This window comes from Centruroides vittatus, unplaced genomic scaffold (assembly GCF_030686945.1).
Source record: "Centruroides vittatus isolate TY-2023 unplaced genomic scaffold, ASM3068694v2 contig_301, whole genome shotgun sequence".
Lineage (NCBI taxonomy): Eukaryota > Metazoa > Arthropoda > Arachnida > Scorpiones > Buthidae > Centruroides > Centruroides vittatus.
Genome location: NW_027121927.1, coordinates 744,374 through 761,685, shown reverse-complemented (window position 1 = coordinate 761,685; position 17,312 = coordinate 744,374). Strand labels below are relative to the sequence as shown.

General features: G+C 28.6%; 1 protein-coding gene across 1 annotated transcript in view; it reads right to left on the bottom strand.

Moving 5' to 3' along the window:
- Nucleotides 1–13,985, bottom strand: part of LOC136972710 (uncharacterized) — a 300,363-nt gene extending 286,378 nt beyond the window's left edge. Inside the window, exons 1-19 of the mRNA XM_067267318.1 lie at nt 13,817–13,985; nt 13,574–13,632; nt 13,174–13,249; nt 11,758–11,885; nt 11,606–11,665; nt 11,335–11,410; nt 11,113–11,237; nt 10,676–10,735; nt 10,523–10,598; nt 10,316–10,443; nt 7,552–7,611; nt 5,689–5,764; nt 5,474–5,601; nt 5,106–5,162; nt 4,881–4,956; nt 4,632–4,759; nt 4,407–4,451; nt 1,824–1,899; nt 1,147–1,277 (exon numbers count right to left, since the gene is read on the bottom strand). Coding sequence (XP_067123419.1) covers nt 1,147–1,277; nt 1,824–1,899; nt 4,407–4,451; nt 4,632–4,759; nt 4,881–4,956; nt 5,106–5,162; nt 5,474–5,601; nt 5,689–5,764; nt 7,552–7,611; nt 10,316–10,443; nt 10,523–10,598; nt 10,676–10,735; nt 11,113–11,237; nt 11,335–11,410; nt 11,606–11,665; nt 11,758–11,885; nt 13,174–13,249; nt 13,574–13,632; nt 13,817–13,878 — 1,627 coding nt within the window. The 5' untranslated portion in view covers nt 13,879–13,985. The remainder of the gene's footprint in view (nt 1–1,146; nt 1,278–1,823; nt 1,900–4,406; nt 4,452–4,631; nt 4,760–4,880; nt 4,957–5,105; nt 5,163–5,473; nt 5,602–5,688; nt 5,765–7,551; nt 7,612–10,315; nt 10,444–10,522; nt 10,599–10,675; nt 10,736–11,112; nt 11,238–11,334; nt 11,411–11,605; nt 11,666–11,757; nt 11,886–13,173; nt 13,250–13,573; nt 13,633–13,816) is intronic.
- Nucleotides 13,986–17,312: the final 3,327 nt, after the last annotated feature.

The window sequence follows — 17,312 nt, the reverse complement described above, 5'->3', positions numbered from 1 at the left end:
CATATTTTTGTTTAAGTTTTCGAGAAAATTTCTGTATTCGTGTAAAATAGAAATGTTTGACAAACAATATTTAAGCATAAAATTCGTATATGCCTATTCGAAATACGACAAAGTCTCGCGATGTCCTAGTTAATTAAATGTGACGTGACGAAAAGTATTATAATAAGAGCAAATACAAAAATCCTGCAACGAGTTGCGTAACTCTCCCGGAGAAAAGTTAAAATTGTATATAACGCCATCTGGTATGATATTTTATTTAAAAAGATTTTATATGATTAATTACTATAAAAAAACAAAAAGGTTAATTTGAGGGAAGAGGAAGATATGAGTTGAATAAAAAAACAATGTGTAAATGCTAATAACAAGTAAAATCTTCATTAGACCCGACCCTATTCGAGATACGACACACAACCCCCTCTATCTCCCCACTTAACCTTTACCCTCCAAAATTTAACCGCATCAATCTCCCTAATACAGAAACCTTCCTGCAAAGTTTCAGACATTTTCGACAAAACGAACAGGAGTAATTAAGATTCAAAATGGGTAAACAAACTCCTGCTAAATGCATACACATACACCAACATCCATACATACAGGGAAAAAATTTCAATTTTTTAATTTTTATTTATTATTTTTTTTTTACGCTTCTTGACGTTTTAAGATCCCGAGTCTAAAAATGTAAAAATCTTGGGGAAATCATTTGTTTACCGATCGCCATACTTTCCCTAAGTTAATATAATAGCTGAGGAAGTAAAAAACATTGAATTTAATGACTAGAAATAAAAATTGTTATTTTCTTAAAAGTTTCCAAAAAATTACAAGAAATATTCTTTTTTGTTCTAGAAGAGCACGTTTTAATTTAAATTATTTATTTTGGAAATAAAGTATAATTTGTTAGGATTTCGTTTGACATTTCATTCAGATTCTGGGATACGGTACTTAGATTAATTATTATAACGGTTTATCTTAAAAATAATAATATAAATTAGATTGTAATAGCTAAATTTTATGATATTTTTTAAAAATAAATTTAAAAAAAATAATTTAATTACACAAAATTACTTTATAAGAAATAATTTTAAATAAAATATTAATGAATAAAAAGTAAGAAATTTCTTTTAAAAATCAAATAATAGAAAAACAGACCGGAGTAAGATGAACAAGAAGGGAAGTCGTTTCGAGGATACCAATATGCAGTTTCTGTTTGACATTGAAGAATTATTTCTGTGATATCTCCCGGAAAGTAGTAACCCGTCGCACACGTCCCGGTGCAGTTCCTGTAACAAGCGTAAATAATTAATATTGCTGACGTGAAGACATATCCAAGAATCGAGTAATATATCAATAATAACTGAATGACCGATTCTGTTAATTTACAAATAACAAAGTTTACACTTCCATCATTTATTTATAGGTCGATGTGTAAACCATGTGTCTATCCAAAAAAGTAATCTAGAAAAATACAAAAGCATAAAGCCCACTGCAGGATGCATTTCCTTTGATTTTCCTCAAAATAAGAAACTTGTGTAACTTATGTACAGAGCAGAATAAAAATAAAAGAAACAACGAAATAAATCTCATGTTTACATCAGGTATTGAAAAACACGTTATTTAGTCTTCTAAATTTACAAAGTTTTTCTGTAATAATCAAAATAATAGAATGTTTACAATAAATTATATTCCACTCGAAAAGTTAGTAGCCATAGGAGAATATCTTGAAATGTACCTGTTCGGAAGACTTATTTTTTTAATGTTTATACATTGAAATTTAGGATTGGGTATTGTGATTATTAAAAAATTTACTATACTCAGAGGAAACTTACATTCCACGAGCATCGTATTTACAGTTGACATATCCTCCTGCCGGTGCCTCTCTCATTCCACATCTGTTCAGAGTTACTGAAAATAAATCATTAGATATATTTTAATTCATAAAAAATAATTCGAATAATTAATAAATCTTAACTAATTAATTAAAAAACTTAAATTGCTTTGTAATCTGTATCCAAATTGCTGTAGAACAATGTTTCTTAAACTGAATTTTGCGATACTCTATGGATACTCTGTGAAGAAATGTTAGAGATTCCGCGAGGAAAAAAGTGTATAATGAAAAAACTTATTGGCAGTTCTAAATTTTCATGTGATCTTGAACATTATTGTGATATTGAACAATCATTCAGCTTCTGATAGCGTGCAGACATTCATTTCTACTTTACTCTAGAAGATTTTTTAAAATAAACAGTTGGAGGTATGTACAATGCAGACAAAGTATGCAAATTACTTTGTCTGCATTGTATGTACTCTTAGCCACTTTGTCTTTATCCATAATTCAGCTGATGCAGAATCAGAATTTTTTCCTCATCTTGAATGATCAACCCACAAAGTTCTCTCGCTTTCTCCGCTGCTGATCCCCTATCGGTTGCACTAAAATCCTTGCTATATTTTTAGCTAATTCTTTTGCTTTATGACTTATTGATGGTACATTAACACATGCATTTTTTCACGAATACCACTAAACCAAAGCTAACTCAACTTCGCCATGAAAGTATCATTTCCGGCTCTAACGCATTAAGAATAAATATCCTATGTAATTGAATGATTTAAATTGGTTCTAATAGTTGTGCTGCGTTTTTGTTGAAACGATGTGACTTGTGTTATTTGCTATTTTTAACCTTCCATTTAAATTCAAGTGATTTTCTGTTTACAATATTGTTATTTTATTCATATGTTTTGAGATGTTGATTCTGATAATATTATATGATTGATAACAATATCAGCGATTACAATAAGCATATCTACTGTTTTCATTTTATTTTTGATTTAATGTTTTATATATCAATAAAATAAATATTTTTTATGTTAAGGGCTTAGGTAAAACTTGTAGCTTAACTTTGATGGAGATAGGTATATATAGATAGTGGTTTTTAGTAGATTCTATGGGTATTTTTAGGATTTAGTGTACTAAAATAGTTTATATTCTATTTTAAGGCAGTGGAATCGCAAATGCTAAATTTATGTTTTTGTTTTTGTACTTTGTTTTCATTTTTTTCTTCTTAATTTTGAAACTATTTATTAATTTGAATATTTGTAAATGAGGAAACGTAAAACGAAGCAATCCTATATTATTTTGTCATATTGTATAGCTTGCACAAAAGAAAACAACCCACAAAATATCAATACAAAAAACACTACAATAATTACAAATATAGAAAAGAAATAAAAGCACAGAAATTAATTCATATATAGTATAATTGGGAAAACGGAAAATAAAAACTCTACGAAGTTTATAACCGATGTGTTATGAAATTTTTTAAATTTTTTAAATAAATCAAAAAATATCAAAGTTTTTACTTTATTCTGTATATCTTTAAATAAATTCATTATTTTATGGATGTAGTTTGAATTATGAATATTCAAAATCAAGCATGTTTAGTACTATTTGAAAGAGGACAAAAAATTAACTTGCAATTATACAGAAGATATAAAGCAAAGAAGAAATCATTTCCACAGAAAATCAAGTGTTTTAAAACAATTTTAAATAAACATTCCGTTTTGTTTCAAAACACCTGAAAATTGCCTTAAAAATTATCCGTGTAACTAAGAAAAGATTTAAATTTACTTTCCTGTTTCATGTTGCCGAATTATAAATATTGACACATCTTTAAAGGTACATAGGTAATTATTTATCCATTAGATAGATAAGCAAAAATAAATTCAGTATACAAAATAAACACTCTCTATACAGGAATAGTCGAAAAGCACGCGATGAAAGAAAGAAGCAGTAAAATCGATTTTAAACAAATTACAAGCAAGCTATACAGGAATAAGATTTCATTCTGTAAATGAAATATTAAATTTTCAAAACGTTAATGAATAAGTAATTATCGCGTTTATCGATCATTGCTTAGAAGTAATCTTTACTCAATTTTTCTTGCTTTTTATGATATTATGATTCTACTTTTCACTGACGATAAATTCTTTCTGTTTTGTGGACGATTTTTTATGATGAAATGTTTTTCTTATTAAAATATTCACTTATTAAATTAATATGAAATAAAAGAAAAGAATGAACTCTGTCCAAGAATGAGATCGACTAAATACTATTGTTTTTGCTGAGCACAAAAATGAAAATAGAATTAAATTTATTAAAATTTAAAAACGAATAAATTAGAATGAAATAATATTAAAGTTGTAAGTAGTGAAAACCACATTGACTATTTTGATTTTTTAAACAGTAATCAATCGAAGCTGCCTACATAATTTTACAAAAGAATTTACAACATACTGTACATCCAGATAATTATTTTAAAATATTTACATTTAATTACATAAAAGTAATTAATGAAATTCTTACTTAAAAAAGTCAGTTATGTGTAGGCTAATTAAATCTAAAAACTGTTTAATACCTGCCAACAACTGTTGTTGAGATTCCTCCGTGTATCTATCACTTTCTGAAAATAAATATTTTCATTAAGTAAATCAATTTTTACTTTATAACTTTTATTTTTAAAATAACCTCAAGTAAATACGAATGGCAATATCATTAAAACTAATTTTCTTTTTAAATATAAATTAACTTTTATTATAACTTAAATTAATATATCAATATTAAACTTTAATCATTTTCTTACCGTCCCGTACACAAGAGGGAAATTCGTTTCGAGGATACCAATAGCCATTCTGTGTCCTGCATCGAAGGATTATTTCTGATCTCCTCCCAGGAAAATAGTAACCCGCTACGCACGTCCCCGTGCAATTCCTATGAATAAGAAAAGAAAATGATGGATTTAAACGATGATGGATGATAGATAAGCAAGTTTCGTGTGTAATAAATAGTAATTTATCTGGTATGAAAAAAATTTAATATAAACACTTCTTACATTCCAAAAGCATCGTATTTACAATTGACGTATCCAGCAGTGGGAGGGTCTTTTCTTCCACACTTGCTCAGGGTTACTTAAAATATATTGAATTTTATTAAAACATATTTAATTTATTGTAGCAAAATCATTATTCATTTTTATTAAACGCAGTTCCGTGTTTTTTTTCTTCTGTTTTTAAAATTCATATTAATAAAAAGCAAATATTGAAATTGTTAACAATACCTGCTAAGTAATCGTTGACTTGTTGTTGTTGAGAATCATCTGTGTATCTTTCGTTGTCTAAAACAATCGTGTTTTATATTTTTAAATAAAAGTAAATTTGTGAAGAAAATGCGCGTAAGATGAATAAAATTATACGATTAAATGAAATTTTATCATATGTAAGGAAAGGTAATCTCAAATTATAAAAATTTTACATAAAAGTGTGAATAAATGATACTAATACATATTAGCATAATCAATTTCAAATAAATAAGAAAGAGATAAATTTGATCTTTAAAATTAATTAAAATGCAATATATTTGTTTTTCTATTATTTTACGTATATTTATTAAATAGTTTATAGCAATATATACTGTATTTTTACGAACCGAATTGTGAGCAGGCAGGAAATTCTCCTCCAGGATACCAAACTCCGCTCTCGGTTCTGCACTGAAGAAGCATTTCTCTTTTGCCATTTGGAAAATAATAACCCGTTCTGCACGTTCCCGTGCAATTCCTATCAATAATCCGTTATCAACAAAAATTCAAAATTGCATTCGACACTTTCGATCGAAATAATAGATAACGTGAAATATATACTTACATGCTGACTGTGTCATATTTACAATAACTGACACCGTACTCGGGCGCTTCTGGTTTTCTACATCTTATCAAAGTTACTGAAATGTCAGATAATATATCAATAATTTATAATTATATTGCTTATAAGTTAACAAAGTATCTGTCGAAATCCTATATTTATTCTCTCTTTTAATTCTATTGCTTTTAACGCTACACCTAGATAAGGCTGATAAAAATTTCTGGACTTTCTGAAATTTACTTTTCTATTTATTTCTTTATTAAACAAGAATTTATAATGCAAAAAGAAAAAATCCCTAATCGTGTAGTAAAAAAAAAAATATTGATTGAATTGAATTTGTCAGTCACAAAATAATTATTAATGAAACATATCATATTTAATTTATATCAATGCTTTCTATATTTTGATAAGAATTTTAAAAAATTATTTAATAATGAACAGAACAAAACTTTTTTAGAAAGTTAAAATTGTTTATATTGTATAGAAACTATAAAAAATAACAAGTGTTATAACATCTATTCTAGATGCATACGATATAAAACAAATATATACAACCTTTTTATTTTACGTATTGTGTGTTTACAATATATGTCGAATATGTTATTTAAGTACTGTACTGTACATCAATATTTTTTCAAATGTTATAAGAATTCTAGTAAGTCCTTTTAATATTGTACTGTACAGTACATTAATTGACACATTGAACATTATAAATTTGCCTTAGAAGTTTTTTCACCGTGTTAATGGCATTGAAAGGAAATAAATTTTGATCGATTCAACTGAAATGTCGATTATTTGTTTCCTATATTTATTCCATATAAATGTATTTTTCCTCTTGGAAAATATTTGAAACGAGATAATATTTATATATTAAGTTTCATATCTGAATTAAGCATTAAATATTAATATTTTGTTTGTTATTTTAACACTTGTATTCCCGAAATAGACTTTATTGTCATTAAAATTCAATATTTAAATAATAATAAGTGCGTTAGCGCATCGTAATTTTATTTAGTCAAAAATAGAAATTCTCTAAGACAAAATTTCTGAGAAACTGTATGTAATTGATACTTCATTTGTACACTATATTATTTAGTTTATCCTATTCTTAAAATAACCATTTAATTCAATAAGACATTATTAAATAAATGACACAATATTGAAATCAGAATTATTATAGAAATATTTCCATTCTGGAAACCTTAAAAGCTGAAATTCACTATATTTGACGATAAAAATGAAAATAAACACTAAATACTTTTAAAATATCGAAAAAGTTTTATTTCAATTATATTTATAAATAGGCCGAAGCCTCGGCCATCGGAAGTTTGCCCATCCATTTTGTCTAGTAGACTTAAAAGGATTGATTGAAAGATGTCGTTTTGTTGAAGGAGAATAAAGCCAAATATAAGAGCTTATTGCGAAGATAAAATGCCGTTTTACTTTTTCATGCGTGTAATTGAGAGAGCAAAATAAAGGCTCTCTAGTGTTTTTTAAAAACTTTTTTAGTTTTTCTTCATTTATATTTGAAGTATATTTTGTTCTGCAATATTGTTTTCCTGGAATACAATACAGGAGCATAAAAGTTATATAGTTTAAGTTAACTTATTCTCAGATAATTTGACTTTAATTTGAATGAGAAACAATCGTATTTTTTATTCAGATTAAAGAATAAGTCCACACCATTGATGATATATTATTTTCAATTACAAGCGTGCATGGAATAAAATTAATATTATCAGCCAGATTTAATTATGTAAAATAATATAATATAGACAAAATACACTAAACGAAAACTATTCTAAAAATTAACTATCTTCTATTATTAATTAATAACACATCAAATTTTAAAATTAAGTTGAATACCTGCATAAATATTCTTTTCGTCGTTTCCTTCGTTCGATGTCGTCGGACGACTAATACGATCTGCAATAATTTTTTTATATATGAACATATTTTCTATACATTCTTTCGTATCAATGTAACTGTAAATAATTGATAGAATTACTGGAAAATGTTACATTCGTACAGATTTGTGAGGGAAATTATTGAGTTTATTTTTTCTATATCTCTAATTACCACCAGGATTTAGTATAGAAAACAATTGTATTTGTAATATTAATAGACTTACAATAGAAAACATAATTTTTATAATTTGATCCGAATATTCAGTTAACTAATCTATCATATCCATAGAGAACAACCAAATGGAGTAACCAATTTCAATCGAATGAATCTCTAAAATGCCTACTTTTAACTTATCGCAACAATAAATATAGTTAAGTGTAGGTAATTGTTTTCCACATTAAATCACTTATATTTGATATCAACATATATTTCACACGAGTGCTTACTACTCGTGAAAATCTAGGAGCTGGAATAATCAAATTCGAATTCAAATGAGAACATGATGGATGTAAAATACTTCACCACGCAGCCATCCTATAGCCTATGTTTGTCAGATTTATTTATCTTTTTAAATTTGAGTGTAAATTTATATAATGCATTTCGTTTTATATGATGCAGATGAGGTATCGCGATAAGATCCAGTCAACGTGAGGAAATTATATCATACATAATGAAAGACGATTTTTAAAAACATTAATGAAAGTAAGTAACCAAATACTACCCTCTATTTTAAAAAGGATTCTTATTTTAATTAAAAAAGAATATATGAAAATAAAACAATGTTTGTAGTACATAAATTTATCTGTATTCATTTACTTTAGTTACATTTTAAATCATTTTGCGAATGAATGAAAAATAATTTATGCTAAAATTAATAATTGCCTTAACCTTTGAACGTGGTTCCAAATTACCGGAGTTAATTTTACAGTATTATTGAAGCGGATGTATACATAAGTGTAAAAAGACGATAAGAGAATAAAAACATAAGAAAAACATGATAACGAAATAAAAAAAAATTGGAAATGTATTTTTTTCACATACATCAATCAAATAGACTTCGTGACTTTTGAGTTACAGTTCTAGTAGTTCCATTTGAAACACTTGGTGCACCGAATCCATTTTCTCTTCAACATCATTATCATCACCATCACTATTAGATTTCTTCGCATGAATCCGAATGAATAAGAACCGTCTTCTTGCCCACTATTTGATGATTACTGACGGTAACGCATGGGCTTATTGGCAACTCGCACATATCTTTCTGTTTTTTCTGCAGGAGTTATAGTTTTTTCCGTTGTTTCTTTTGTTTGAATTACTTCTTTAAACGGTATACTTACAATATATATACCATATTTATTAAACAATACCATCAGTAGTGCTTTAATAAATATGGTATATATATTGTATTTTCGAATAGTATTAATATAATTTATTAATTTATGTTAGGTCTACTTATATCGTAAAGATACTAGAACTAAATTAAACTGTGTTTAACAAATCTTACATTATTATATGACATCATTTCCTCGCGTTAATTGATCTCATCGTGATATCTCGTCCGCATCATATAAAAGGTTAGTATGTATAGTTCCAAAACAAAAATCCGAAAAAGATAGACTATTTGATGGTCGCTTAATAAAGTACAATTTTCGTCTATATCGTTCTCATCCGGATTTGAATTTGATCGTATCCATATCTAGAATTTCCAGGAATAGTTAGGATTCATTTTTCTCTATTCTTTTACTGTACCAGTCGATTTGAATGCGATCTAGTCCCTACACAGTCATATTAGCTATCTATTTGCTGAATATTTCAAAAAAAAATCTAACAATTCGAAGAAATAATTTCCTCTTCGTATCGAATTCATGAATATCGCATTAACTATTCGGCCGAATAAATTTATAGTATCACTGGAGAAATAATATATTAGCATTTAAAGGAGCAACATGTTTCGACGAAAAATCACTAGAACTATTGAAATATTCAAAAATTGATATGAATTGAATGTACTAACTTTTAAAAGCTTTGATAGAAAGCGGTAATAGCGAGGTTGCGGCCGACGTTTTCATCGCGAAAACGTGAACGTTGCACGTTCAGCGCCGCCTTCTCGTAAGCCTAGAAGTTTGACAATGGCATTTGGAACGTCGAGCATGATTCCACTGACGTTCCAAATGCTATTGTCAAACTTCTAGGCTTACGAAAAGGCGGCGTTGAACGTCCAACGTACACGTTTTCGCGATGAAAACGTTGGCCGCAACCTCGCTAATATCCGAGAGCACTTGAAAGACTCTCGCATATTACGATCCTCTAATGGACTGTCTTTAAAACAACTGTTGAAGTTCGAATCGCTGTCACGTAGACTCAACAAATTATTTTTTAAATTTTAGAATCAAGTAATTCATACTGAGATTCTAATTTTTGCACACTTTAGATTCATTTGAAATCGTAATGAAATTAGCCTTTGTCGTTTCATAAGAAACGCAACAGCAGGCGATTCGATAGAGAGAGACTCGACATGCGAACTATAATGAAAAAGTACCAAATTAACGTTTAAGAATCGAAAGTCGAGTAATATAAAATATCATTTTGTAAAACTTTACTAAATAATCCGTAGGACCTACGCGATGTAAATTTAATCACGAGAAATAAACAAGTTCTACTCTCGCGATTAGAAATAATATTAATTAATTAAATTACGAAGAAAAAGAATTCCTTTACGAACCGTAGGTGACACAATTGGGAAATTCTTGCAGAGGATACCAATAGGCGTCTCTAGTGTGGCACTGCAAAGTCATTTCCGATCTCCCGTTGGGAAAATAGTAACCCGAATCGCAAGTTCCCACACAGACCCTAAAGAATTAACGTCTACATTAATATATAGAAGACATAATAAAGAGGTACAGTTAAACAATTAAAAGTTCTGACTTACATTTGAGAAGTGTTGTAAGTACAGGAAATTGTTCCCGGAGCAGGAGAAGGGGGTCTTCGACATCTCTGTAGTGTCGCTGAATAACACGCAAATTTAATATTTCTTAATATCAAATACAGTATTAAAGATATTTACAATCGGTCAATGACTTACTGGAAAGAGAATCTCCATGAGTAGAAGAATCGCGATCTTCGTGTCCGCCATTTCGATTCCCTTTCGAAAGAAGTAAACGTTAAAATGTAATTTATTATGTATTGCTTGTATTCTCATCTACGATCCGAAATGTTTAAACGACAGTTAATTTAAGTCCTCCAAGAATTTTGCGGAACGAAGACAAAACTTTTCAGCTTTATTCAATTAATTAAAATTTCAAAAACGACACGCTGTTACCATTACCGATTAAATAAATGACGCCGAGGTCAAAGTATCGATCATAATCATATCAGCCGCTACGGATGCCTAAATCTTAAATAACAAGGATTTGGCACGGAAAAACTTCGACTCCCTTTTATAAAATGTCAATCGGGATGAAGCCGGAAAAGAAAGAGGCAAAAGAGAGATGACGGATATATCAAAGACTTAAAACTTACAAAGAATGCAATCGGGAAGGTTGCCACGTGGATACCAAGTGGCTCTGATGAGGTTGCACTGCAGTTGTCGCTCGGGTCGTCCGTCGGGGAAGAAGTATCCCCGTTTGCATCTAGCAGTGCAGACGCTTTGGTCCGACACGAAAAAAAAAAAAAAAAATGAATTTGTTAGTTAAATGTTGTAAGAGAGAACCATAATTAATGATTGCGTGAAGCGATACTCACAGGTTTTCGGAATCGTATGAACAATGAATGGAACCGAATGCTGGAGCGTTCGGTCTTTTACATCTGCTCAAAGTGACTAAAAGAAGATATTTCCCAATCAATTAATGGTTAATTTAATGTTTTTAATATCCCTGCCACAATCAGAATTAGTTTAAAATAAACGAGTTTTTAATTTAGACTAAAAAAAGTTCAACCTTTAATTAATTTTTCTCTTGTATTATAAATATATTAAATTTATATTAAAATTGGAATATTACGAAGAAAAACGCACCCGATTGGTCGTCCAAGTTATCGTAAGATTGGTCTCCCGGTTGATCGTAGGGACGATAATCTATCCGAGCGAAAAAAATTTACGTTTTATTTAATTTACAACTAAAATTGTATTTTAAAGTACTGTAATTTTTACTAATAAAACGCGGATACCTGGAGGTAGACAATTGGGAAAACTCTTTATTGGGTACCAAACGGCGTCGCTGGTGGAACACTGAATTTCTATGACGCTTCTTCCGTCTGGAAACTTGTAACCGGAAGGACACTCTCCCTTGCATTTCCTGAAAAATGAAATATCGTGTTATACCGCTATCGGACACCATTTTCAAAGCCCGAACTTTAACAAAATGACACATTAACATTCTTCTTTCGAATTGAATACATCTAATGGATTTATTTATTTATTTTTTTACGCGATCAAATTTTATGTAATTTAATTACTTATTAGGAAATTTTTCTATGTTAAAATTCATAACTTAAAATGTTTAATTATAATTAGATGAAAGCTAGTAACGAGTTTAATTAACTGTCTCTACCGTTATAAAAAAAAACTAATAGAATATAATTACTTTCTGTTAATATACGGATAAATTCGCAAATCTAAGGAGTAAAGAAAGAAATTTCAATTAATTTCGCGCTTTTATCATTATAGGCTAAATTCCATCGTAAATAATTACAATGTTACGTGAATAATAAATTTAAGTAAAGTAATTTTAACAAATTACCATCTATAAATATTAATTAGAATAAATATTAATGAGAAGACACAAAAATTAATTTCTACTTCTATAATTAGCTCTAGAAAGTAGGAAGAAGTTTTTAAATATTCTAAATTCGAAGAGTCCTTCGTTTTAAAATCGAATTTATGAGGAAATAATTTTAATAATAAAAGAAAATTTAATTATAGAAAACTTTATCGATCATTTTATTCGCGCATTTATTATTTTATAAATTTTCTTAAAGTCCACAATGAGATTACCAATTACACACCTAAGACTATGAATTGTAAAGAAAAAAACTAAGCGTAAGCAATATTCGGTTAAGGTTACGCTAGGTGCCAAGATGGCGGCTCGTCTCTGATTCCAGCAAGGAAACAGTGGGACGCACGTTCTAACCTAACCTAACCTAACTATTCTAATAAATTACCATAATTATTAGCAACCAAATTATTAGAATAGGTTAGGTTATGTTAGAACGTGCGTCCCACTGTTTCCTTGCTGGAATCAGAGACGAGCCGTCATCTTGGCACCTAAGGTAACATTAACTCAATATTCTTTTGGAAACATAGAAGAAAAGCGGTCTGTCGTCTTATAAAATAACAAGAATTTAAATTTTATATTAAATTAAGAATGAGGAGATATTTTTCTACAATAAGCAAAATATTAGTTCAAAATAATTTCGTTTCGTAAATAAATATTTCGTTTAATTTTCGAATTTCCGTAGATACGATCGAATCAAATACTTTAAACTACTGAATTTAAATATTTACGTTTTAAAGATAAATATTATTAATAAGAAGAAGGTAGAAGGTTTAAAAACACTCGATTAAATAAAATTTATCTGTCGTACATGTGCGTGGAGTCGTAAGTGCAACTGATGTAACCGGGACTTGGAGGAGAGGGTCTTCTGCAAACGTGAAGAGTTTCTAAAAGTAAAAAAAAAATATATATATATATATATATATATATATATATTGTGGTTAACGTATAGTTTTATAATTTTTTCTATCAAAAATTGTTTAGGATTATTTCGCCGATTACCGCGTTACTCATCTTTTGTCCGGCGAGTAACGGTAGTAGGTTACGTTATCTGATCGATTGGCGAACTTTGAATTCAAATAATGTCGATCTTTACGAATAAATATTTATTTTATTCGAATGTAGGTTGGCGTTGGCGATTTTTAGAACGAGTCTAAGACATACTGACTTACTCTTCGATTGTTACGTAAAACTATAGTGGTCGCTCTTACCCAAATGGACGTCGCTTCCTCCGTGTTGACATACGTTGCAACCGTAACCGAGAAGAGAACTATTAAAAATTTTAATGCTTTGTTAATTTTTATATAAACATTTAAATATTGCGTACTAACTTAATAATAATAATTTAAAAATTGTCGATATTTGTGTATTAATTACTTAAAATTTAAAAAATATTTTAATATACTTTACAAAGACCGAATCGATTTAATAATAATGGAGGTAGAATAATTTACCTTTTGCCATAAACGGAACCAAAGAACAGAGAAGAAAGGAGGAGGAACGAGCCAAGATTCATGCCGGAGCCTTAGGATAAAAAAATGAAGGCTCGAAGGACAACGACGAAATTCGTCCGGGGAACGAATTCGAACGAGTTTTAAAAAGAAGATGTTTATTCAAAGAGACCAATGGCATTACTTCGACATATTTATTATCTGGAACAGACATCCTCTCGCCACTTCTAAGGAAGTGACGAATGCGTCTGTTTGCATATTTTACGTACGCACCTTCTTTATAAAATATGCGAAGAATTCTCTAAACAAAAATATTCCTCCGAAATTGGATTATTATTTATTATAATACAGATTTGTCTTCAATTCGAATGTCAAAGTAGATGTACGAATTCCCTATCTGCCAGATATCTATCAAAGGTTATCAATTGTATAATTTCAAGTATCGTTCCAGAAAATTTGATTTCTTAACGAGAACTTTAGATTCGTCGATATCTATAATCGTGGTAAATACAATTATTTCGACATTAATGTATTTTTATCGAATCATCTTTTAAGAAATAAACATTATTATTATTATTATTACTGCTATAAGAGGAAGAGTTTCCTTTCGAGAAACATTCCTGACAATGTTATTTTATTCAGTTAAAACAGGGAATACGATTCGATAAATAGTTTAAAATAATATTCTTTGTTTAAAGATTGTTCTGACCCTTTGTGTATATTAAAGACTCGATTAATTGTTACTAAGATTGTTTATAGAAGAAACATTTTCCTACGGAATTTCTCTTAATTTATTAGAACAGGTTAAACTTTATAAACTGTATTAATGTATACTGCATTATCCATCGGTTAGATCTTTACATATTGCTCAATTCCGATTTATATTATAAATATATCAAAAAGTTATTGGATGACAAGATATTTATTTTTATTTATCCCGATTCGCATGTTTTCGTTGTCATTTATCTGTAATTTATTTCATAACAATTTGCGATAGTAAATAAGCAAACTGGTTTCGTCGTTATCTGGCCTTATTTTTGGCGTTTTGTTTCGAGATAAATTGACGTCACGTCGAAAACAATCTGACGAAATTCTCGTTTTGAAGACGAAAGAAATTCGATAACTCCTAAGAAAATTGTGTCGCACGGGAAGTACTTAAAACGTGTTCGAATTGATTTCCAAAGTTAATAAACTATAGAAATTATTTCGTAAATAATAATGGAATGGAATGGACGAAACGACTCGAATTTTCTTAGATTTCGCCTCTCCCACTTTTAATCTCTCGGAACATCCTGTTGACTTCTAGGATTTATCAAAAGAGAAAAGCTGCTCGTTCGACAAACGCTGTTTGTCTTGTCTTCGAAAGTGTCGTCGACCCTTCAATTATTACCAATATACCATCTGATTAGAAAGATTTAAATGGAAATTCTCGAGCATAAATTTGCTGAAGTCTTTCTAATTCTTTTTTGACTGATTATTTTCTTGACAAAAAGATTTAAATAAGTAGTCCTCGTTTATAAATTTTTGACAATTCCAAAGTAAATGATCTGTGAGCGGTTACGGAGATAAATAAGAAAAACCTTGATTTACGTTTAGCATTTTCAACTATTTTATAAATTTTAAAACGGAAAATTATTTAAATATTCTTTTGGAGAAATTTATAATAAATCGAGTGCTTTTTCCTATTAAATCGAAGCTTAATTTAAAATAATTGTCGTTGCGAGGTCAAATAAAAATCTATAAGATTATATACTGTAATATGTTTATATTAAGGATAAAAATCCGTCTCGTGATTGACAATTTGAAAAGAAATTATTTAATTATAATCGTCCTCTATTGCTCAGTAAAATTTAAAATATTGCCGCAATTGTTTAAAAAATACACAGTTTCGATAATACAATTAAGCGTCCTCCTTAAGTTATTAATGATATTGACGAATATTAATCTTTTGTAATTTATTTGTATTTAGTAAATCGATAATCATGAATGAAGTAAAAATTTAAAACTTGGCCGACGGTATTTAATGTTTTTTTAATATATATATATATACAAAACTATCAAGAATATACAAAGAAAAAATTAAATACCGTCGGCCAAGTTTTAAATTTTTACTTTATTTATTATGCTGTAATATTGGCAAAATTACCAGAGAAAGCTGCTCCATTTGCATTCTATTGCCAGGCGGAGCCTCAAAGAAAAGGTTGTCTCCGTGTATGAGAATTCTTATTTTGGACTGTCACTAGTAGTAACGACGGAAACGTATACAAAAGCAAGAATTTTTTCTTTGTATATTCGTGATATTATATATATACATATATATAGGCCTGTATATATATTCAAAAAACACTTCATGAATACTTTAAAAATCTGATATCGCTTTTACTATAGAAATCTTTATGCTAAAAATTTCCAATGGCATCTGCAATCAAATTTCAGAAAGAAACAGCTGGACGAAGTTTAAAAGATAGAAATTCAAGCGTTTTTATGCGAATGTTTTGTAACGAGAAAATATAAACCCATATTTCTCGTTTAGTATTTTGTAATTTGTAATTTCTTACAATTTTTATTTATAATTTTTAGAAAAAATATACCTATAACAGATAAAGTAGCGTTTACATTCGTAAAAATTCAATATGAATATTAATTTTCTATATTGTGCCTTTATATAGAGAAACTTGTTTTGTTATAAATATTAAAATCATTTAAGTTTTAATCTTAATTTGGATTAAAGGTAAGTATAAAAGTTTTTATAAATATCGAGCTGATACTTTTCTATTAATGTAACAATTTACCACTGAGAGAAAGTCTCTCTCGCCAGCCATTTATTTGTTAAGGGCTAATGCATCTAACCGAACAATTCGCAGAATGCGATGTTGACACATCCTAGGAGTTATAGCAAGCAATCAAACATTACCATCGGAGTTATTTCAATTCAATTCTTCATTGTATAAACCTTAGTTCGTTACAAGGGGGTTAAAGTATTATATAAAAACTGAAGTTAGTGCAATATAACAAATTAATATAATAGCTTAGTACTACACAACAAAACACAATAGTAATCATTTTTATACATATATAAATCTGAAATTAGTAAAATTTAACAAATTAATGAAATAGCTTAGTACAGGATAACCAAAATAAAATATACAATAATAACCATTTTTTGAAAAATGCAATAAATTAATTATATCTTTCCAGGATTTAAATCTTGTCAAATACTTTTTCCTACTTGTTTCAAATTTAATACAGTGAAAAAGTATATGTTTCCAAGTTTCATAAGTTTCCATACTATAATTACTGAAAATTCTCTGGGAGTCTATTAGTCTCAGAGTATACCTCAAAATATAATTTTGACCACATCTCAACTGCAGAATTAATCGTTTTATATGATGATTTATGATCATAAACAAATCATCCTCACCCATAAGTTGTTTTAAAAATACGATATAATTGAAAATGCTTGTCTGCAGATTTCATTTTATCAAAAGTTATCGAACAT